This window comes from Aquarana catesbeiana, linkage group LG11 (assembly GCF_042186555.1).
Source record: "Aquarana catesbeiana isolate 2022-GZ linkage group LG11, ASM4218655v1, whole genome shotgun sequence".
In the NCBI taxonomy this organism is placed as follows: domain Eukaryota; kingdom Metazoa; phylum Chordata; class Amphibia; order Anura; family Ranidae; genus Aquarana; species Aquarana catesbeiana.
The window spans coordinates 279587048-279611341 of NC_133334.1; the positions used below are offsets into that span (position 1 = coordinate 279587048).

Below are 24294 nucleotides of genomic sequence, written 5' to 3' on the forward strand. Positions count from 1 at the left end.
ACCCCCTGTAACCTTAACACTCACCCTCCCCTGTAACCACAATACTTACCCTTCCTGTAATCCTAACACTCACAACCTGTCAATCATAGCACTCACCCCCCTGTAACCCTAAAATTTACCCTCCGTGTAACCCTAGCACCCACCTGTAACCCTAATACTTACCCCTCTTGTAATCCCAACACTCTCCTCCTGCGAGTCTTAACCCTTACCCCCCTATAACCCCATGTAACTCTCAATGGCGTCCCTGGGGGGGGGGGGCAGAGGGGGCCCTGACCCCCCCCCCCCAACATTATGCTGTGCCCCACCATGTGCCCCCGCCCAACAAAAAGGCAACGTCTTTTTGTTTGCATTCGTAGCGGATGCACCACATCTTACTCAGGCCGCCGCTGGAGTAAAACAGTCTCTACTGAGAGGGAGAGTGTCCCCAGTCAGCTCCTGCGGGTGATTCCTCCCCCCTCCCCTGCTCGCTGACACTGCATAATGCGAGCGCTCACACAACCACGGCCGCCTGATCTGCGCCTTCACCTGCATCCTTATTGGCAGGGAGAAGAGCGAGTTGCAGGAAGGACTCCACCAGGACTCTCAGTTACTGAAAAAACAGACTGATTTCTCCCGTCCTTAGGACAGGAGAACCAGCCTGTAAATTCCAAGAGATGCCAGACCAGCGCTGTCAATAGCAGGGGCAGGACAGCAAGAGGAGGCTGGGGAACCCCACAGTGGCAGAACACCAGGGCCCGGTGGCAAGACAACCTTTGCAACCCTGATAGTTCTCCCACTGCTTTGGACCCTTATATTTTCTTGGTATGCTGGTGACATATATCTCTTGTTTTCTGCCACCCTGGGGGACCCCAATACAGTAGGAAGGGAGCTCACTGCAGAACATGTGAAAGGGCCTGTTGTGGGATCATAGTAAAGGGCCCAGGATATATATAAATAAATAAATATATATATATATATATATATATATTTTGTAACATCGGGGGTTGTTTTAGCTTAAGGGTAGAGCTTACCAGTGAGCGGAGTCCACTCCAGATATGCAGTTTTAAGGGCTTGTAGGCCCACTTTTATTAAAGAAACAAAATGTCCGATAACAGAAAAGTTGTCCACACAGGGGTTTCAGCTTTCCACAGCAACAATGTAAGTTAAATCAAAAATACCAAGCCACCTGGCTCTCTTTAGCAGCACTGCTGCTCAGACTTATGCTTCAGCCCTCTCGGCTCTATAACAGAGTTCCTGTACACCCAGTACCTCAGCACTCTTTTCCAGCTTCCTTTTCCAGCCCACAGGCTTGGACCCTCTGTCTGCTCTGATGCACATGCACACTTCTCCCTTGCTTGCCTGGACTCCTCGGGAGGGTCGAGCCCAGAACTATGGTCAGGTGTCTACAAATAGCCCAGCAAACACCTGATCAGTCAATATGCTGGTGGATCTGAAAACCTGGACCCAGGACTGGGGATTTCATCCCACCCAGATCGCTACGAAATCCCCGGGCTCCAGGTCCCAAAGTGGACTTTAGTAAACAATGAGGAAACTGAAAAGCCAGTTTCCTCTCAAATAAGCAAATAAACTGGATCCCCTCAACCTGCCTGGTTGAGAATCCTGTGTCCAAACACTGGTGGGGTACCATACCACCACAATATATATATATATATATATATATATATATATATATATATAGTTGCCCCCCTACTTTTGTTCCTGTCCCCCCATGTGCCCCCTCCTAAATATGAAAGCTGGAGACGGCACTGGTAACTCTTAACACTCACCCTCCCTGTAACCCTCGGAATAGTTATCCCTGTAACTCTAAAACTAGTTTCCTTTTAATCTTTAACACTAACCATCTCTGTATCTCCAATTCTACCCCCCCCCCCCCACCACCACCATAACATAATGTTAATCCTCTCTGTAAATTTAACACCAAACCTCCCAGTAACCCCGTCCCTAACCAGCAAAACTCATCCAACGCACTTCAGAGGCCACAAGCCCCCTTCATCAGGACTGAGTGAAATAGAAGACTGTTCAGTGAATTTAAATATACCCCTGAACACACTGATGAAGTGGGGAATTTGTGGCCTCCAAAATGTGTTGGATATCCTTTGATCTTCTTCTTGTAACCAGTTGAAGATTTAAAGATTTTGAATCCTCAAGGATTTTGGCCTGGCGCTCTCATGGACCTATTACAACTGGATTCGGGTGGACCTCCTCTCCTGGGGTGTCCCGTCTTTGTGGAGAATTACTATTAACGATTTGGTCTTCCTTGTAATGACCTCGTACCCAGCTCCTCGCCACCACTTCTATGTTTTAGGTAGTACTATGATACTGCAGCGGTCGTACCGGCGGTACTTTACAAACTATTGTTTGGCAAACAGTATTTGAAGGCATTGACACATTTATAGCTTTTTCAATAACTTTATAAAGCACTAACGATGGACATGCACGATATCTTCCAACACTCCGTTGGAGCACCAGGGAGATATCCTGACCCTGTCCTGAAACACATTCACATTGTATCGCTCCACTTAAAAAAAACAAAAACATAAGATTGAATAAACTTATGTTGTAACACCTTCATTTTGTATCTTCAGAACATAGTTGGCTGCATTTAGCTATCTTACGGTTCACGCCGATTGTGTGTACTGGCACGCCGCGGCAGCTTTATCCAAAGTCTGCTGGAGGTGGGATCAAGTTGTCAACAGTTCTATTTTTAGAGAACAAAAGTCAGGAAACAACCATATGGCTCCTATAAGAACGTATTTCTTTCCTTGTACAATGGAAACACAATCTTATAGTAAAGGTCTCAGATAAAAAACAGCAACTATCCACCGTATATAATGTTTGGGGGTTCTGAGTAATTGTCTAGCAAAAAGATGCAGATTTTTACATGTAGGAGAGAAATGTCAGAATGAGCCTGGGTGGGAACTGGTTAAAACAAGTAAATATATAATATACCTTCCTATCTATTTACTAATGCTAGCAGCATAAGGATTACAAATAGTCAAATGTTGAGTGAGAGGGTGAAGTTCCAATTGAAGGACGTTCAGCCCGTCAAAGGAAAGCAGGCGAAGGCAATGAGTTAGATGGCGATTGAAGATACTGAACCAAATTAACTCGTCTGCATAGTCGGAACCGCTCCGAGTCTCACCTCCGAGGATCTCCTTGTTTTGCTTATTCCATAAAAACCTGGATGCCGCCGTCTATTTAGGAATCGTTTCGGGGCCTTTTAGCGCTGATGATCTGTATTCTTTTGATGTCGGTGGCGTGGAGTAAATTTCAGAAGTTTCCGACATCAAAAGAAGCAGAAGACAACTGGAGAGACGGAGTAAGTGGCTCTTGTGCAGATTCATTAATATAAATTGAATTTTCAGTCTATAGCTGTAAAGGCGAGAGGCCGCAGACAATAGCCAAGTCCCTTCTATCACAATGAATCCCACTTTAGCCTTCCGTGAGATACATTTATCTTACCGCTCAGTTGGTTGCAAAGGCAGAAGCCTTCCGTCAGCCTGAGCACTTATATTATAAGCAAATGCAACAAGGCATTATGTAAATACGGTTCTATCTTCGAGTGACGCTATTCTAAGGCTTTGTTTACACACACGGCGGGAAAAAAATAGGCGATTTTCTCAACTATCTAGACGCAAGTTAACAACTTCCCACTTCCCCGCAACATCATCCCTTTAACTATTTGCAGACTTGGGGAGTGCTACACAGGCCCTAAAAATTGTCATCATTGTACACAGGGCGTGTGTAGCACATCCAGTCTCTCTGCCCTGCTGTATACAGTAATTGTCGGCAGTGATTAATCAAGGCTGTATACTCAGAGAAGGTGTTGGCAGCTCTAGCTGTCAAAGAAGTAGTCTGAGTCCCCGTTCACACCGGTGCGACTTGTCATGTGATCTGACCGTTCCAAGTTGTACCCTTTTTGTGCCTATGGAACATATATATATATCTTTATATAAATTATTTTTTTTTACTATATAAAAGGAAAAAAGCAATGTTTGCAATCTCCAGTAGCAGGTCCCCAGTCTCCAGTAGTATGTCTACAGTCTCCAGCTGTCTCCAGTAGCATGGCCACAGTCTCCAGTAGTAGTATGTCCACAGTCTCCAGTAGTAGTATGTCCACAGTCTCCAGTAGTAGTATGTCCACAGTCTCCAGTAGTAGTATGTCCACAGTCTCCAGTAGTAGTATGTCCACAGTCTCCAGTAGTAGTATGTCCACAGTCTCCAGTAGTATGTCCACAGTCTCCAGTAGTATGTCCACAGTCTCCAGTAGTATGTCCACAGTCTTCAGTAGTAGTATGTCCACAGTCTCCAGTAGTATGTCCACAGTCTTCAGTAGTAGTATGTCTACAGTCTCCAGTAGCATGTCTGCAGTTTCCAGCTATCTCCAGTATCATGTCTGCAGTCTCCAATAGCAGGTTTACGGTTTCCAGTAGCATGGCCACAGTCTGCAATAGCATGGCCACAGTCTGCAGTAGTATGTCTGCAGTCTCCAGTAGCATGTCCGCAGTCTCCAGTAGCATGACCAGTTTGCAGTAGCATGGCCGCAGTCTCCAGCTATCTCCAGTAGTAGTATGTCTACAGTCTCCAGTAGTAGTATGTCTGCAGTCTCCAGTAGTAGTATGTCTACAGTCTCCAGTAGCATGGCCACAGTCTTCAGTAGTATGTCTACAGTCTCCAGCTGTCTTCAGCAGCATGTCTGCAGTCTCTAGTAGCACGTCCACAGTCTCCAGTATCTTGTCTGCAGTTTCCAGCTGTCTCCAGTATCATGTCTGCAGTCTACAATAGCAGGTTTTCAGTCTCCAGCTGTCTCCAGTGACATGGCTGCAGTCCTAAGTTGCATGGCCACAGTCTCCAGTAGCACATCCACAGTCTCCAGTTTCTTGTCTGCAGTTTCCAGCTGTCTCCAGTATCATGTCTGCAGTCTCCAATAGCAGGTTTACGGTTTCCAGTAGCATGGCCACAGTCTCCAGCTGTCTCCAGTAGCATGGCTGCAGTCTTCAGCAGCATGTCCACAGTCTCCATCAGCAAGTCCACAGTCTACAGCATCACGTCTGCAGTTTCCAGCTGTCTCCAGTATCATGTCTGCAGTCTCCAATAGCAGGTTTACAGTCTCCAGTAGCATGGCTACAGTCTCCAGCTGTCTCTGATATGTTGTTCACAGTCTCCAGTATCATGTCCACAGTCTCTAGCAGTCTCCAATAACATGTCTACAGTCTTCAGCTGTCTCCAGTAGCATGGCTGCAGTCTTCAGTAGCATGTCCATAGTCTCCAGTATCTCGTCTGCAGTCTCCAATAGCAGGTTTACGGTTTCCAGTAGCATGGCCACAGTCTCCAGCAGTCTCATTATCATGTCTGCAGTCTTTAGCAGTTTATGGTATCACATCCACAGTCTCCAGTATTTTGTCTGCAGTCTCCAGTATCATGTCCACAGTCTCTAGCAGTCTCCAATAGCATGTCTGCAGTCTCCAGCATCTTGTCTGAAGTTTCCAGTAGTCCCCAGCAGCGTGTCCACGGTCTCAAATATCATATCTGCAGTCTCCAGCATCACGTCTGCAGTCTCTAGCAGTCTCCAATAGCATGTCCCTAGTCTCCAGTTGTAGATCTGCAGTCTCTGACAGTCTCTGACAGTCCACATTGCATGCGAGCAGCAAACAGATGAACAGAATTGAGGCGCCCGGTCATTGCAGCCTGTCTACAGAGCCCCGTCTCTGCTGGAGTCCTTCTTTAATCAACAGGTTCCTCGGCTTCAGAGTAAAGACTTCACTCGACGCGGACGATCCAATCTACATAAAAATCAGCATTTCCCGTAGAGCGGCGGCTCCTCCAGCTGTGAATCGGGGTCAGAGCCGACACAAATAAAACACGATTGCCAATTTAATCCCATCAGCCATCTTGAGGATGACACGCGGGCCCCGCCGAACGCTGTCAAATTAGCGAGACATCCCCAAGTGCAAGGTGTTGTGCTCCGAACAAGCAAAGCCTCCGCCACATAATGACCTTCATTTTAAATGCTTTATTGAATTAATTGCGGTTAATTATGCGTCTGAGGCGGGAGGCTGGGGAATGGCGAGGAGCGCGGTAGAGAGAACTGGGGACCGGAGGAGACTTTTTTTTTTTTATTGGCTCATTAGGCCCGCAGTGCAAAAGTAAAAAGGGAAATGTTCCTGTAAGGGGGAGGCGGCCCGATCTCAGCTCCCCGTCTAAAGAAAATGCTTTTACGCCTGGCTGTCCTTTTGGCCCAATACTTTTAGGTCCCTGAACCAGTATATAGAGTTCTGACTTTACTTCGGTTTTATTTGCCACATAGTCCTGATGTCAGGGACAGCCAGGCAGCTTGCATTTTCAACGGGAAGTAAAAAATGTCCGCCTTCAGTGCAGGATTTATTTAGATCCCAATTAAACTTTCAGTTTAAATCAACCCAAAAACATTTTGGTGTAGGGAAAGATCCTAGTGGTCTGTGAGGGAAGCAGTGGTCGCTCTGCAGAGATCCAGCACACTCCCTGCTACATCAATCCATAGCTCTGCAATGAGTGATTGGGAGGGGGGAGGTTATCAGACTTTTGCGTAGAGACCACTGCTTCACCAGCAACAGCCATTCACTGCAGTTTGCCGGCAGGGCATAGGCTTTTCTACTCAGGCCGTGGCTGTTTTCTGGAGAAAATGAATTGATAGCTTGGGTACAAAATCCTGTTCTCTGCAGGGAAGGATTCTTGCTCTCTGTGAGGAAGCAGTGGTCTCTCTGCAGAGATCCAGCACACTCTCTGCTAAGTCAATTCAAAGCACTGCAATGAGTGATCGGGGGGGGGGGGGGGGTTGTCAGACTTCTGCAAAGAGACGACTGCTTTGCAGCAAGATTCCTTTACTGCAGTTTGCTGGCAGGGAATAGACTTTCTACTCTGGCTGTGGCTGTGTTCTGGAAAAAAAAGGAATTGACAGCTTGGGTAGAAAAGCCAGTCCTCTGCCAACATACTGCAGGGAAGGATCCTTGCTCTCTGTGAGGAAGCAGGGACCTCTCTGCAGCGATCCAGTACACTCTCTGCTAAGTCAATCCATATCTCTGCAATAAGTGATGTTGGGGGGGGGGGGTGTTGGACTTCTGCATAGAGACCACTGCTTCACCAATGAAAGCAAGAGTCATTCACTGAAGATTGAGGTCAACCAGCTTCAGCTCAAGTAATCCCTTGCAACCTTGGGGAAACCCTAAGGCTCCTTGGAACCCTAGTTGGGAATGACTGGGTGCAGCTATGTGGATCAGCCCCCAAGGAATGCAACCCTTACAGGACAGCTATAAAGTCTATTGTTGGCTTTGCCAAGTGGCATTTGCCCTGGAACTATGCAGAGACCATCAGATGGGAGGTTCAATAAGCTACAGCTTAAGGAACCCATAGGAACCTCTTGGGAACCCTGGTTGAGAATGACTGGTGCAGCTATATGGATCAGCCCCAAAGAATGCCACCCTTACAGAAAGCTATAAAAACTATTGTTGTCCGGCAGTTGGCTTCGCCAAGCGGCGTTGCCCCGGAACTATGTAGAGACCATCAGATGGGAGGTCAATCAACTACAGCTCAAGGAACCCCTAGGAACCTTTGGGAAACCCTGGTTGAGAATGACTGGTGCAGCTATATGGATCTGCCCCAAAGAATGCCGCCCTTGCAGACAGCTAAAAAGATTTGTTTCGTCAGTTGGCTTTGCCAAGCGGCGTTGGCTCCAGAACTATGTAGAGACCATCAGATGGAGCAGGGGCGGATCCAGAGTCTATTCTCGGGAGGGGCACTGGCAGAAAAAAAGGTGTTGCTTACAGGGCCAGATTAAGAGCAACATGGGCCTGGTGCTAAGGATTTTGGTGGGCCTTTTTATGGAAATAAATAAAATGAAAATACAAACAATTTTTTGTTAAATTTAAATTAAAGAGAGAGAGGGGTGTGAGACAGTGGTTGAGAGAGGAGGGGGGGGGTGTGATAGCGAGATGGGGGGGGGGTTGAAAGAGAGGGGATGAGAGGGAGGGGGAAAGAGAGAGAAAGGGGGTGAATAAGAGAGAGAGAGAGGGGACGAGAGAGAGGGGACGAGAGAGAGGGGACGAGAGAGAGGGGACGAGAGAGAGGGTGAAAGAGAGAGGGTGGTAAGGGGTGAAGGGGGTGAGAGAGAGAACAGGGCGAAAGAGAGGGGGATGAGAGAAAGAGGGGGGTGAGGGGGGTGAAAGAGAGAGGGGGGTGAGATTGAGTGGGTGAGTCTGTGGGAGGCACAGCATAGTACATAACACGGGGGGGGGGGGGGGGGGGGGATAGCACAGTACATTACATGGTGGATACAGCGCATTACATGGTGGGCACTGAATGGCACAGCACATTACATGGTGGGCACAAAACATTACATGGTGGGCACTGCATGGCATAGCACATTTCATTGTGGACAATGCAACTGCACATTACATGTTAGGAACTGCACATGACATGGTGGGCACTGCTGAACAGCACAGCACATTACATAGTGGGCACAACACACTACATGCTGGGCACAACACATGGCAGGGTGGGCACAGCACATGACATGGTGGGAACTGCACATGACATGGTGGGCACTGCATGGCACAGCGCATTACATGGTGGGCACTGCCACATTACATGATGGGATCACTGCATGGCACAGCACATGACATGGTGGGAACTGCACAATGACATGGTGGGCACTGCATGGCACAGCGCATTACATGGTGGGCACTGCACATTACATGATGGGATCACTGCATGGCACAGCACATGACATGGTGGACACTGCAAATTACATAGTGGGCATTGCAAGGCACAGCACATGACATGGTGGGCACTGCACATTACATGGCGGACACTGAATGGCACAGCCCATGACATGGTGGGCATTGCACATGACATGGTGGGCACTGGATGGCACATCACATGACATGGTGTGCACTGCACATTACATGGCGGGCACAGTGCATGACATGGCGGGCACTGCATGGCACATGACATGGTGGGCACTGCACATTACATGGTGGGCACTGAATGGCACATCACATGACATGGTGGGCACTGCACATTACATGGTGGACACTGCAAGGCACAGCACATGACATGGTGGGCACTGCATGGCACAGCACATGACATGGTGGGCACTGCATGGCACAGCACATGACATGGTGGGCACTGCATGGCACAGCACATGACATGGTGGGCACTGCACATTACATGGTAGACACTGCAAGGCACAGCACATGACATGGTGGGCACTTCACATTACATGGTGGGCACTGCAAGGCACAGCACAACATAGGGGGCACTGCACATCACATGAAGGGCAATGCAATGCACAGCACATGACATGGTCGGCACAGCACATTACATGGGGGCACTGCAAGGCACAGCACAACATAGTGGGCACTGCAATGCACAGCACATGACATGGTGGGCACAAGAGAGCACATTACATGGGGGGAAGCTGGCAGTCTGTCCCCTAGCACAATAATTACACAATACCTCCCTAACAAATGTACTGACCTTATCATAACAGTATGGGAGATGTCCTTCCTCCCGGGCTCCTGCTGGTTAGGAGAACATCAGCGCCCCTCCCCCAGACAGCTCCCAGACACAGAGGATCTGTGTCAGTGTAACAGATGCTGTGATAGGAGTCAGGCATTGGTAGGCATGCTGTTTGCAAAGTGCATACAATCCTCCCACCTGCTACAGCCAAGGAAGTTCCCCTCCCTCACTCACTCACTCACGCCACGCTGGAGCTGTCCCTGGAGAAGATAGAGGGAGGAGGTGGGTGGAGCCAACATTCACACACTAGGCGTGGAGGAGGAAGAAGTTAAATCCTCCGCTCCACTCTGAAAGCTGGGACCTCCCTCTCCTCCTCCTTAGCTCTGACATGACATCACTGGTTGCTACACGCCAGGCGGGCAGGCGTTAGCAACCAGTGAGAGTCCAGGCCAGAATCATGGCCGTTCAACAACACCGGCGCTGCTGCTGATTCTAAACATTGAGAGAGACACTCAGCAGTCAGTAATATTTCTCGGGGGGAGCAATTGCCCCGTTGCCCCCCCCCTGGATCCGCCCCTGGATGGGAGGTGAATCAACTACAGCTCAAGGAAGCCCTAGAAACCTTTGGGGGAACCCTGGTTGAGAATGGCTGTTGCATGCTATGGATCTGCCCACTGGTGGGGTAAAACAAAAAGTTAGGGGGGCAGTGAGACTAGAGTTCCACTTTCTAATACATTATTGTTGCATTGTATATTTATTTTAGTAGGAACAGGGAAATGGGGACAGGGAGGGGGATGAGGTAATGGAAATTCTAACATATGTATTACGAGCCATCAATCTAATGTCAGCTGTGAAGGAAACATCATTCCAGTGATGGTAAAGATAGAAGAAGATAGACTGCTCTCTCTTTGCTGATCACATCTCCGTCGTTGTTGATAACATGACTAAATCAGTATTTTACTAAAGGCATTTACCCGGTGCGGGTCTCGTATTTTCCTCCTGCCTAATGCACTCTGAGAGGAGACCCCCAACCGTTCCCAGCGGAGTCGTGATTTTCACCAGGCAGAGCGCAAAGAGGTTTCGTGTCGGAGGAAGCTAATCTGCGGTTTTACGAACATTAACGCTACCCAACTACAGAAAATGACAATAGATTACAGGCGGCACCGCTGTAGCCGAGTCTCTTCGCACCGGGGAAGAAATGCGCCACACTGATGGAGTGTAGGACCTCTTACACTATTTACTGACAATTTGATGACAAAAAAATGATGATACTCAAGACCTTTTAGAAGCCATTTTGTTCACCTCTAGGAAATTGCGACTGTTGTGCTGTATTTGTGTGTGTGTATATGTATATATATACAGTATATGGTTAAAAGGAGAATTGTGGCACAACCTCATTCACTTATGTGGGTAGATTGGTGGCCAAGGAGAGAAGGGACATGTATGTACATTGGTGGTCAATGAGAGATGTGACCCCCACCTTAGTAATCAGTGAAGGAAGGGACACTTACTGTATATTGGTGGTAAATAAGAGAAATAATTCTTACATTGCTTGTCAATGAGAGAGAGGTGCAACTTACATTGGTGGTGGGTGAGAGAGGCTTAGATTGGTGGTCAATGAGACACTTACATTGGTATTCAGTGAGAAATGGCACACTTCACTGGTGGTCAATAAAAGATGAGACAATTACATTACTTTTCAATGGGAGATGGGACACTTACCTTGGCGATCAGTGAGAGATGGGGCATTTACATTAGTGGTCAATGACAGAAGTGGCATTTACATTGGTGGTCAATGAGAGAATAAACACTTTCATTGGTGGTCAATAAAAGATGGTACAATTACATTACTTGTCAATGGGAGACGGGACACCTACCTTGGTAATCAACGAGAGAAGGGACACATACGTTGGTGGTCAATTCGAGAAATGGTTCTTACTGTACATTGCTTGTCAATGAGAGAGGGCACCTAGTGCTTGGTGAGAGAGACTTAGATTGGTGGTCATTGAGACACTTACATTGGTATTCTGTGAGAAATAGGATACTTCACTGGTGGTCAATAAAAGATGAGACAATTATATTACTTGTCAATGGGAGACGGGACACTTACCTTAGTGATCAATGAGAGAAGGGACAGTTACATTGGTGGTTAATGAGAGACGTGACACTTATATTTATTGTCAATGAGCGAGAGAGGGAACTTACATTGGTGGTTGGTGAGAGAGGCTTAGATTGGTGGTCAATGAGACACTTGCATTGGTATTCAGTGAGAAATGGGACACTTCGCTGGAGGTCAATAAAAGATGAGACAATTACATTACTTGTGAATGGGAGACAGGACACTTACATTGGCACTCAATAAGAGAAGGGAAATTTACTTTGGTGGTCAATGAGAGATGGGGCATTTACATTAGTGGTCAATGACAGAAGTGGCATTTACATTGGTGGTCAATGAGAGAATAAACACTTACATTGGTGGTCAATAAAAGATGGGACAATTACATTACTTGTCAATGGGAGATGGGACACCTACCTTGGTAATCAACGAGAGAAGGGACACATACGTTGGTGGTCAATTCGAGAAATGGTTCTTACTGTACATTGCTTGTCAATGAGAGAGGGCACCTAGTGGTTGGTGAGAGAGGCTTAGATTGGTGGTCAATGAGACACTTACATTGGTATTCAGTGAGAAATGGGACACTTCGCTGGTGGTCAATAAAAGATGAGACAATTACATTACTTGTCATTGGGAGACGGGACACCTTGGTGACCAATGAGGGAAATGACACACACATTGGTGGTCAATGAGAGAAGGTACACTCACACTGCTGGTCAATAGAAAACGGGACAATTACGTTAATTGTCAATGTGAGACGGGACAGTTACCTTGGTGATCAATGAGAGAAGTGGCACCCACATTGGTGGGCAATGAGAGAAGTGGCACTCACATTGGTGGGCAATGAGAGAAGTGGCACTCACATTGGTGGTCAATGAGAGAAGGGACATTTACTTTGCTGGTCAATCAGAGATGAGAAATTTGCTTCGGTATTTATTAAGAAAAGGGACACGTACAAGGAGATTGTCGCGCTTTGTGCCCTATTGCCTTAAAGTGGTTCTAAAGGCTCACTTTTTTATTTTTAAAAAAGTAATAAACATGTTATACTTACCTGGAAAACAATTGCACAGAGCATCCCTGATCCTTTTCCTGGGTCCCCCTGCTGGCGCTTCTGACTCCTCCCTCTAGGCGAGTGCCCCCCATTGCAAGCTGCTTGCTCTGGGGGCATGTGTGCATACTCACTCCTGAGTCGGCTCTGTGTGTCCATTGACACACACACAATGTGGCTCGGCCCCCGCCCCCTCCTCACTGGCTGTAATTGACAGCAGCAGGAGCCAATGCTTCCTGCTGCTGTGTTTGAATCGATGAAGAGGGAGAGAGACGCTGCTCTTGTGCGCATCGCTGGATCGAGAACGGGCTCAGGTAAATATAAAGGGGAGGGGGGGGGGGGGGCTGCTTGCAGTAGGTGTTGTACCTTAATGCAGAGAATGCATGAAGGTGAAAAAATAAAATAAAATAAAAAAACCTTCTGCCTTTAGAACCATACTGAGATTAAATGACACACAGGTGGACTCTATTTACTAATTAGGTGACTTCTGAAGGCAATTAGTTCCACTAGATTTTAGTTAGGGGTATCAGAGTAAAGGGGGCTGAATACAAATGCCCCCCCCACACACACACACACACTTTTCACATATTTATTTGTATCATTTATCATTTTCCTTCCACTTCACAATTATGTGTCACTTTGTGTTGGTCTATCACCTTGATGGTGAACCTTGGCCCCCCCAGATGTTTTGGAACTACGTTTCCCATGATGCTCAACTACACTGCAGTGGGCATGAGCAATGGGCATCATGGGAAATGTAGTTCCAAAACATCTGGGGGGGCCAAGGTTCTCCATCACTGGTCTATCACATAAAATCCCAATAAAATACATTTACGTTTTTGGTTGTAACATGACAAAATGTGAAGAATTTCAGGGGGTATGAATACTTTTTCAAGGCACGCTACAAATTGTATGATAAATACCTTTATTGTTTATTATTTTATTATTATTATTTAATTATTATTATTATTGTTGTTGTTTATTATTATTTATTGTTATTTAAATATTGTGAATAATAATAATAATAATATTATTATTGTTGTTTATTATTATTAATTATTTAAATATTGTGTATAATAATAATAATGATAAAATAATTATTATTGTTTATTTATTTATTGTTTATTATTTAAATATCGTGTATAATAATAATAATATTGTACTGTTGGAAATCCTGAGATCAGGAACCCGGGGACCACCAACAATGACCCCCATCAAACTTTGTTGCAGTCCAAAGCGTAACCCCCACCCACATTTGCTCATTTCCTTTTCATCTTTATTAAGCCGTTTTTTCTTCTTTTTTTTTCCTCTCCTTCAGGTCTGTAAGCACCAGGAACTTTTTACGCTGGCTACCACATCGCCGTGGCAACAGGAAGGACGGGGGAAAAAAAATAAAATAATAAAAAAAAAAGTGTTTACCGGAAGACTGCAGTACACAGTTATTAGAAGACCGGGCTTCGACCGCTCCAGACTCTCTGTATAATTTGCAACCTCAATTATTCTCTTAAAAAACAAAAACGGAAAAAAAAAAAAAAAATCAAAACCGGTACACCAATCCTTGAACCGCCTCTGACTCTGCATTCTTTCTATTAATGGGATCGCTGCTGGAGTGCCGCGCGCGCGACAAGAACGCAGCCCCGAAAGACACTGGGAACACAGTTGTTTGAACTCGTCCTGCTCCGGGCGCAACGCAAACGATCAAATCTCCCGACGCTCGCAGTTTCTTTCTACTCCTATTGTACTGATTGACCGAAAAACCTAAAACAGTTTTTTTTTTTTTTTTTTGTCTGTCAGATTTGTGTGTACGTGTGCTTCATTTTAATCCAGAAACCCCCCTCCCCCCTCCCTCCATTTACCGAGACCACCGCCCCCTTGAACCGGCCTGGCTGCACAGCGGCGAGGCGTTTTTTTTTTTTTTTTCCTCCTCCAGGCGGCACGTCGTGTGCATTGAACCAAAACACTTTTTTAGAGAAGTACACTGAAGGATCTCTTAATGGCTTCATGTTAATAAGATTACCAATCAGTCTTTGACAAGGAGGCGACGCAGCGGAGGCGGGATGCCGAAAAATAACACATTAAGGAGACATCCACGGTGCAAATAAAACGTAATAAGATGCCACTTAAACACATTGTAAGCCTGTCAGATATAATTAGAGTGCATTAACCCTTTTTTTCCCCCGATGGCGGAGGATCACCAGGTTGACAAAGCCAGACCGGTAAAGGATCATTCTCTTCCCATCCCCCCCCCCCCCCCCCAGGCAAGCCAAGGAACTCTTTTTTTTTCGAGGAGCTCACTCCGACTGGCAAAGCTTGCATCGGTGCATTCTTCCTGTTGCACCCACGCGTTTCGCTGCGAGGAGACGACTTGCCTGCAAAAAAAGTCAACCTAGTACCAAATGTTTTAAAGTTCCCCCCCATAGCCTGCCAAGTACTTCTTATTAACAGTCTGTAGCGGAATAGAAGGTGTTACTATATGCAATCTCCTCTGATGTATAAACCTGTCGAAGAATTTTTAAAGTGCGCGCTTTACGAGCAGACATAACGCTGTGATAGAAGAGGGTAGGGGAAGTTAGATGCTGTACTGGGCCCATCTCTATTAAGTTTTTTTTTTTTTGAATTTTCAAGGGTGCACATGACAGTAAATTTGAACCTTTAGCATTTTAATTGCTTATTATATGCACATTTTCACGAGGGAAATACATAGATCGATTCTTCGTTCACTGGTTACTGCATGTTGGACTGCTGAGACAAAACCAGTGGCAGGATATAGCACAGCTTGCATTGTTTTCAGGCCATTTTTTATTTTTTATTTTTGACTGACATGCTTGTTAGTTATTAAAAAAACAAAAAAAAGCGGCAAGCAGAAAGCACATACATACAAGCAAATATGGCAGCTCCATCTACACTCCCTTGGGGCTACATGGGCAGATTTTAGTAGATTAATTGCAATATTAAAATCTATCTTTTTAATAGGAGCTGCAACATAAGAGATTTTCAGCAGTGCCATTGAACGACTCCCACAATTGCATAACGATGCAATTTAATCGCACATCAGAATCGATTGGAGGTCAATCTCCTATCTTCTCCTCTATGGACTTCATTAAGAGTAGAAGATTAATTTCTCAACAATTGCTAAATTACACTAATAACTTCTTTCTTTAAAATAGGAGCTAAAATATAAGATTTTCAGCAGTGCCATTGAGTGACTCCCACAATTGCAGAACGATGCAATTTAATCGCACATCAGAATCGATTGGAGGTCAATCTCCCATCTTCTCCTCTATGGACTTCATTAAGAGTAGAAGATTAATTTTTCAACAATTGCTTAATTACACTAATAACTTCTTTCCTTAAATTAGGAGCTGAAATATAAGAGCTTTTCAGCAGTGCCATTGAGTGACTCCCACAATTGCATAACGATGCAATTTAATCGTGCAGCTGAATCTATTGGCGGTCAATCTCCTATCTTCTCCTCTATGGACTTCAGTAGGAGATTAATTGCACAGCAATCACTTAATTGTAGGCGTAGGAGAGTCTTGGGAAACGTTTTCCATCCAAGTAAACCCAATGGGGTTATTTGTATGAGACTGATCCAAAATCGCTCCAATAATCTCCTTCAATAGCACAAAAAGAGCGATTTAATCTCTAGAAGAATTTTTTTCAGGCTTTGGGACTAAAAACTGCCCATGTAACCCTAAGCTTAATAGTGAAACTATAATAAAGATATTTTCTGTAAAGCCCAACTTTGGGCATAATTGGAATAATTAACATTGTCCCCTTCCCCAACTGGTATAGAATAAACTGTGCGTTTTTCTAGGCGATGATCCAACGTAAGGGATACTTTTCTTGATCCAGTTCCGGTTCCGGTGACCAGTCCCTTGGAGCCTTTCTTCTTGCTGGTCTCAGCCTGTCTTGTGTCCTCTCGCCAACATCATCACTTACAATGCAGGGCTAGTGGTCACCACATTGTACATGATGATGAAGAAGTGCCTGCCCACATTCTGGTGTTGGGGGGGAAGAAGAGCGGGCTGCCAGCTGCCGCGGGACTGTGAAGGGCAGTAAGTGTTCCATGGCATCTCCTTGAAAAAAAAAAAAAAAAACACTGTAAAATGTATTAAGTGTACAATGGTTCACAACCTTTTTAGAGACCAGGACCCTTGCCGGCCTTGACCATTCTTCCAAAACCTTGTATCAGTCCCAACAGTAAAGAATCAATTTTATACTCATATAAGAAAAGTACGGGAATGCAAACATGGAAGGTTCTGGATGGGACTAGGTGTTACGGTGGGTGATGGGGGTTGTGAAGTGGGTTGGGGGACTCTTCAGCTGACTTGGTGGCCCCGTAGCCAATTTATACAAAGTGTACAGTGGTTCTCAACCGTTTTAGAGACCAGAACCCTTACCGGTCCTTACCATTGTTCCAAAACTTTCCATGTCCCATCAGTAAAGAATCAATTTTATGCTCATATAATAAAAGTATGGGAATGCAAACATGGAAGGTTCTGGATGGGGCTAGGTGTTACAGTGGGGTGATGGGGGTTGTGGAGTAGGTTAGGGGACTCTTCAGCTGACTTGGTGGCCCTGTAGCGAATGAGGTATCAAGAGAGGCCTGGAGACATTGTTGGAGGTTGGGGGAGGGGGCCACTGTGGGACACTATAGAAGGTTGGGGGCACTATGGAGCGCTGAAGGCTCTGCAGCAGGTTGGGGTATACTGTGGAAAATGGGGGGCACTGTGGAGGCTAAGAGCTTTTAGGAGGAATGAGGCCCATGGGCTACTATGGGACTATGGGCTATTATGGGACTTTGGTGGGGCTTTCTGGAAGCTGAGAGGCACCGTGGGAGGTCAAGTCTAGCTGGAGGCCATGGCCCAGCAGGTTGAAGACCTCTGTCCTGACACTCTTTAGAACCGTGTCAGAAACAGGTACATTAATTTGTTGCATGGAGGCATAATGGGGGCGTCATGGAAGGTCGGAGTGTCCATACCACAGACATTCCATTGCTCAGTCTATGTTCAGCCCCTGAGCTGCACAGTGCATTTGGTTGCTAGGATGCTGTCTGCAGTCGATGGCATCCTAGCAACCAATGACGCATCCCCACCCCATTCAGCTGGCAGCCGGGGGAATCTCCCATTGAATGTAAACAAAGGGGCAGGGATGTCGGCTGATGTCATTGACAAAATATGGCCGTTGCTGTCAGAATGGGGGACAGTGGTAATTACCAAATTCATTCTGCCAGCTTTTCTACCTACCCTCTATACAGCTTAGTATTTTCTCGCAAAATACAGGTGCACTTTAATTGTACAAGTGTTATGTTAGTGTGTGAGCCTTGGAATCAGATGTGCCGTAGTATAAGTGATATAGAGAATAAAGGAGAAAAAGTATTTTATAAGATTAAGATATAAGGGGAAAAAAACAGATTTTCTTTGCAAATGAAAACCGAATCTCTGTAAAGATAACCGTATCTGGGGCTGATGTCATGGAGGATCGAGCTCTACAATAAACCGGGATCCAGGCTTGTCCTGAGATTGCATAGAAGAGAAAGCCAAATCCTTGTAGGTTTATTCATCGCCGACTCCTCCAGGAGATATACAGAGCTATATGTACAAAATTTATATAAAATATATGCTATATAACATGTTAATAATAAAATATCATCTTATTTCAGTACTGGGCCATCACATGCACACAATGGAAACACACAATGGAAACAGCTGCCCAATGAATGAATTAATTGATCGTATTGTGAGCTGAACCTGGAGTTATGAGATGGGGACCTATCAAATCACTAGTAGCTAGTGACATCACTGGGTCAGCCATTTTGGCTCGACTAGCACTTGCGCATAATTCATGTTTTATACGGTTCAATTCAGGCTAAATCAGAAAGTTAGCGCAAAGGGCAACGGTGGCTACCAATCAGAAATCATCTCTTAACTGGTCCAACAGTTATTGACATCTGATTGGTTGCTGGGACTTACTGCACTTTGCATGCCATTGCTGTTTGCACTGCCTTATTGAGCAAGCTCAGTGTTATCCTACACCCCCTCCCCCCTCCCAGTGTTCCAGGGGCCACCTTTGAAGAGGTCCACTCATTAGATAATTTATGAAGAAAAATTCTTTAAGCGATGAAAATGTATTGGTGTCCAGCCAATTACTTCTACTGAACACAGAGGTCTCTGTTGTTGAAATTTTCCATGTGTTGTGCCGTGAGACCAGTGGCATACCATGGGTGGGGCCAAATGAGCGCTTGCCTTGGGTGCAAAATCCTTAGGGGGTGCAGAATTAGTAAGAGGCGGGAGATCAGTCTGTGGGCACTCCCCTTTCTGGTATGGTCAGTGGAACGCTCCCTTCTCCCCCTCTTAGGCTGTGTGGGCGGGTCCAGGTCAGAGTTGGGTGGAGTTGAGGAGAGTGTGTGGCAGTGCACTGCTCGGTGCAGTTGAAGATGACTCTGATCTCTATTCTCCTCTCTCCTCCCCAGATCCCCCGCCAACTGGCACTGGAACTCTCCTAACTACCAGCGTACCTAGGGTGAAGGGGGGTTATATGGAGTTGGGGTGCACAATAAGGGGGTAGAGGGAATGGGGGTGCACAGTGGGGGTGTATGGAGTAGGGGTGCACAATTAGGGGTTAGAGGAACCGGGGTGCACAGTGGGGTGGGGGTGTATGGAGTTTGGGTGCACAATAAGAGGTAGAGGGATTGGGGGTGCACAATGGGAAGTATATGGAGTTGGGGTGCACAATAAGGGAGTAGAGGGAATGGGGGTGCACAGTGGGGGGGTGTATGGAGTTTGGGTGCACAATAGGGGCATAGAGGGATTGGGGGTGCACAATGGGGAGTGTATGGAGTTGGGGTGCACAATAAGGGAGTAGAGGGAATGGGTCTGCACAGTGGGAGTGTATAGAGTTGGGGTGCACAATAAGGGGATAGAGAGGGACTGGGGATACACAGGGGGGGGGGGAGTATGGCGTTTGGGTGCACAATATAAGTAGAGGGATTGGGGGTGCACAATGGGGAGTGTATGGAGTTGGGCAGCACAATAAGGGGTAGAGGGAATGGGGGTGCACAGTGGGAGTGTATTAAGTTGAGGTGCACAATAAGGGGGTAAAGGGACTGGGGGTGCACATTGGGGGGGTTAAGGAGTTGGGGGGTACAATAAGGGGATGAAGGGAATGGGGGTACACAACAAGCGATATAGAGTGGGGAGTCCCTTCTTAGAAGGGTGCATGGATTGGATGAGGAAGTTGGGCACACATAGGATCTCAGGTAAGACACAGATTTGCCCACTATGTACCATATGGCGCAGTACTTGCCTTGCCCCGGGTTCTGGCAACCCATGCTATGCCAATGAGTAAAACGCATTATTATTATTAAGCCCCATCAAGTCAACATCAACATAGACCGTGTTTCTCAAAATCGATCTCAAAGTCTGGCTCCACCTTACTTACGGAAACCCCTTTTATCATGATTGTCTTTTGGAAGCCAACGCCAATTTGGCACGACCCTTCCACTGGCTGTTTACATTGTGTATACGTAATGGCCCCGCTATGTTTCATTTTTACCTATAGGTTAAAGGCCAACTGAACTTTCCGTTTCAATCAGCTAAATACATTCCAGTGGCATCAGAGCGAAAGGTGTGCAGTTGGTTTTCTTTAACAAGCAGCTGAGTAGAAAATACTCCCCCCCGCCAGCTTGCAATGGAGAGGGACCCTTGTTCTCTGTGTGGAAGCAGTGGTCTCTCTCCAGAGGTTTAACCCCCTATAAAATTGTATGGTACGGTATTAAACTCTTCTTTTGTTTAAATGGGCCCCCTGCTGGTTTGTTATTCCCCGCATACTACGAAACTTACCTCTCAAACGGAACCCTCCGGTGCTGGGCTGTCACAGCTCCCGGCGCTTCCATCTTTGCCTGGTCCTTCTTCCTGTTTTGCATCCTCAGGCCAGACTGTGATGACGTAACTTTTTGACGTCACATGGCGCTCTGTATTCGCACCACAGTCAGTGTGCCCTGAATACCCTGTCGAAACCAGATACACCCCACCCCGAAAAAATGCCAGAAATAGAGGAGGAAGGCATTAAGCAGAACCTTTTCTTTAGGCTGCATTCACACCTCAGCATTTTCAGCTCATAAAACGATTGTAAGATGCCCGAGAATACGCCTGAAAAACGCCCAACAAGCAAAATCCCATTCAGTTCAATGGCACCTGTTCACATCTGAGCGTTTTGTCACCTGAAGCAAAACTTTGACTGAGTAGAAGGCGTGCTGGACCTTAGCAGAGACACTGCTGCTTCCACACATAGAGCAAGGATCCTTCTCTGCAGCGTGCAGGCAGGGGACATTCTTTTCTACTCACGTTGTGGCTGCTTCCTAAAGAAAATAAACTGTAAGGCTTTGCGCACTTTTTTTTTTTTTGCTTTGGAGCCCCTGGCATGTGTTTAGCTGATTTAAACTGGGAATTCAGCCAAGCCAATGGGCAGCTTGTTTAGACATAAGAGAAGGATTTTAGCATTTGCTATACACTCGTTCTTTATTTGTGTTTTTTATTTTCCTAGTCTGTGCTCCGTCATCATAAAAGAAAGCACATTGCCCCTCTGTGCAAAGCTGAAGAAATATATTCAGACGAAAAAAAAAAGTAAAATAGAATATTTTTATTAGTCTTGGGAAAGTGTGAGTCTGTGACGTGTGTTGTTTGTCTGATGCAGAAGCAAAGATGGATAGAGAATATCATTTTCATGACCCATCATAATTGTATTAAAGCTCACACCAAATTTTTATAGAATGTTGTACTTGTCATGGGTAGTGGGCTTTCTCTTACTCCAAAAGAGTTATAAGGGTTAAAAATCACAAATATACAAATATATATAATATACATCTATCTGATTGATGTGGATATTCATTGCATCTGCTGACTACATCAAGGGGGTGTAAAAAAAAATGCATAGCTGTTTGCCCATCAAAAATGCATGTAAATTGTGCTAAATGAAATGTTCCCAGGCTATATCATCTGCAATTCGAATGTGTAAATGCTGAAAATACCATATTATGGCCACTAGATGGTGATGTAGATCATACTTTATTTCCTGTAACGGTCATTGCCATCTAGTGGACGTAATGTGGTATTTCTGCATTTTGCACCGTGGAATTGCAGAGAATACGTTTCATTTTTTGCCCTATTTGCACAGAATGAAGTTTTGATGGACAAAACAGGCCATGCGATTTTATTTTTATGAACACGCCCCCTAAATCCCAATGTGCATTCCGTTTAACAGGAATGAAAAATGAGTGTTGTCCACAGCATACGCTTTCTTTCTTTTTTATTCCGCACTAGAAAAATGACTCGCTTGAATGGAATTTGGCTACAAATGCCAACGACAGCGCTGCTCCGTTATGTTAGAAAAATTAGTTTTAGAAATGCGTTCGGCATATTCGGATTTGATTGGTATATTTTGTTATTTTCGAATCAATTTGGATTTCGGAAAATAAGCTATTTTCATTCTGTTCTATTCTAATTTTTTTCTATTCTAACATTTTCTATTCTTATCGTCATCTTTTTTTTTTTTCATTTTTATACCTAACTGTATTTATTGCAATATGTTTCCATTCCGAATTCATGTGCAAATTCAAAAATGAATTTGAAAATAATTTGAATACGAATTGTAAGCATGTTGCAATAAATACAGTAAGCTATAAAAGTGAAAAAAGATGATAAGAATAGAAAAGAACAGATTTAGATTCAGTTTCAAATTTTTCAAATTAATTAAAAAAAAATTTTTTTATTAATTTTCTAATTTTTTAAATTCATTTTCACATTTTTTAAAATTCATTTCAAATTTTCAAAAGTTCTTTATTTCGTTACGTTATTTCATTTTGTTATACTTTATTTCAGATTCGTTGAAATTCCTTACTGTTGTGATTTGGACATTCGGATATGTCTGAATCCAGCAAAACAATTTTGTCTGAATTTCGATTCGGTACGAAATGACTTAGTCTATTGGGAATGTAGTAACAGGAATAGCTTAGAAAGGGAGAGTCGTAACTCCGCGGCAGTGGATGGGATTGAATCCATGGGATGGTGGGCAGCATTATGAGTCCTACTCAAGATGGCAGGAACACTTTTCAAGGAGGAACGTCACTTGGCAATTGCAAATTTAGAGTGCACTGCCCACCCCTTAAAATTTTGGGCCACTTTTAAAGCCCAACATTTTGGTTGAAGTTTGGAAGGGTTGTAGTAGTTTTTTTTTTAATTGCCATCTGTGTCCTTGTTTCTTCTCACTTCTGACTGATGAGCTTCAAGAAAGGTATGGAAAATGTCCACACTTCCTTACCGTGTGACACGTTGGACAGGACAGGAAGGTGGGGGGGGAAATTTCCACCATTCCTTTCTATGTGACGTGTCGGACAGAACTGGATTTTTTTAACTTAAATGGTGTTGCCGAGATCCTGGGAATTTATTTGGTGACTTAGAAGAAGACATGTACGGTATGCTAGTCAGATGTTTTGTAAGAAAATGCTAAACAGTGAAATGCTGGTATATTAAGAGAATTAACTGATTAAATTTTTCCTCCAGTGAGAATAGGAATAGATCCTCTAATTGATATTAGATGTATAGATAAGACTGGTTATGTACTATGGCTTTTCTAGTAGGGAGCTGAAATAGTGAATTCGGGTGTCATGAGTTCCATGGATGGTGACCCCTGGATGATGCCCAAACAAAGATGGCTGTCTGAGGACAAAAGCAGATAAAGGAAAATGTTGGGGAGGTGCTGTGATCTCCGTGAGAGGTTACGAACACCTGGAAGAGATTACACATTGAAGGTCTCCAAACAGAATCAGAACGTTTAGAATCAGACGGGGCAGGTTTGCCGACAGATAAAAGCAGCGCCGAGGTCCGCTCCACGTACTTTGCTGCCGCTGAATGCAAATGAATGAAAAAAATTATATAACACACGCCATTAGCTCTGAGAAAAATTGGGGATAAAAGAAAAAAAAAAAAAAACGATTTAACCTTCAAGCCCTTGACCAGAGCTGAAAGCAGAGCAAATGACACCCGAAATACAGCATTAAACCAAGCCGTGAAAGAAAGATCACGCAATACACGGCGCCCTGTGGATACGGCGGGGAAACATCACTGGGGCTGAAAGGAAAGTCTCAAAAGGAAGGGGCCTTAATGAATAGCTGCTATGCAAGATAAATGCTTAGAGAAACTGTTACAGATCAGTGTTTTGGCACATGCAGGGTAATGCAATGCATAAAGTTTATAAATTATAGGATATATACGCAGAGCCTGGACGGTGGGTGGGTGGACGCTGGGCAATATTTTGAAACAGGTGCAGAATAGGACGACACAACCAGACAAATCTAATATGGGCTGGCTGCTTCTTTTTTTTGTAAATCCCAGTCTGCTCATCAGATGTCATTCTAACGAGGCTCAGGAGGACCTCTGTCTGGATCCAAGATGGTCGTCAGCTTGAGGCCTTTAACACTTCCATATTGTTGTATCACGATTTAAGGTACACTGCCCTGAGCATTGGCAACCAACTAAGGGGAGGCCACCCTCCAAACGACAATCCAAGGCGAGTCAACACGGGGCGAGGTCAGGGCTCTTTGTTAGAGACACTATTTGGGTTCCTCCACCAAACT

The 24294-nt window shown here is 45.1% G+C and overlaps 1 protein-coding gene across 1 annotated transcript in view; it reads left to right on the forward strand.

The window, feature by feature from the left end:
* CDH13 (cadherin 13) overlaps positions 1–18771 on the forward strand; it is a 902416-nt gene extending 883645 nt beyond the window's left edge. Inside the window, exon 14 of the mRNA XM_073605913.1 lies at positions 13978–18771. Within this exon, the coding sequence (XP_073462014.1) occupies positions 13978–13985 (8 nt within the window). The 3' untranslated portion in view covers positions 13986–18771. The remainder of the gene's footprint in view (positions 1–13977) is intronic.
* Positions 18772–24294: the final 5523 nt, after the last annotated feature.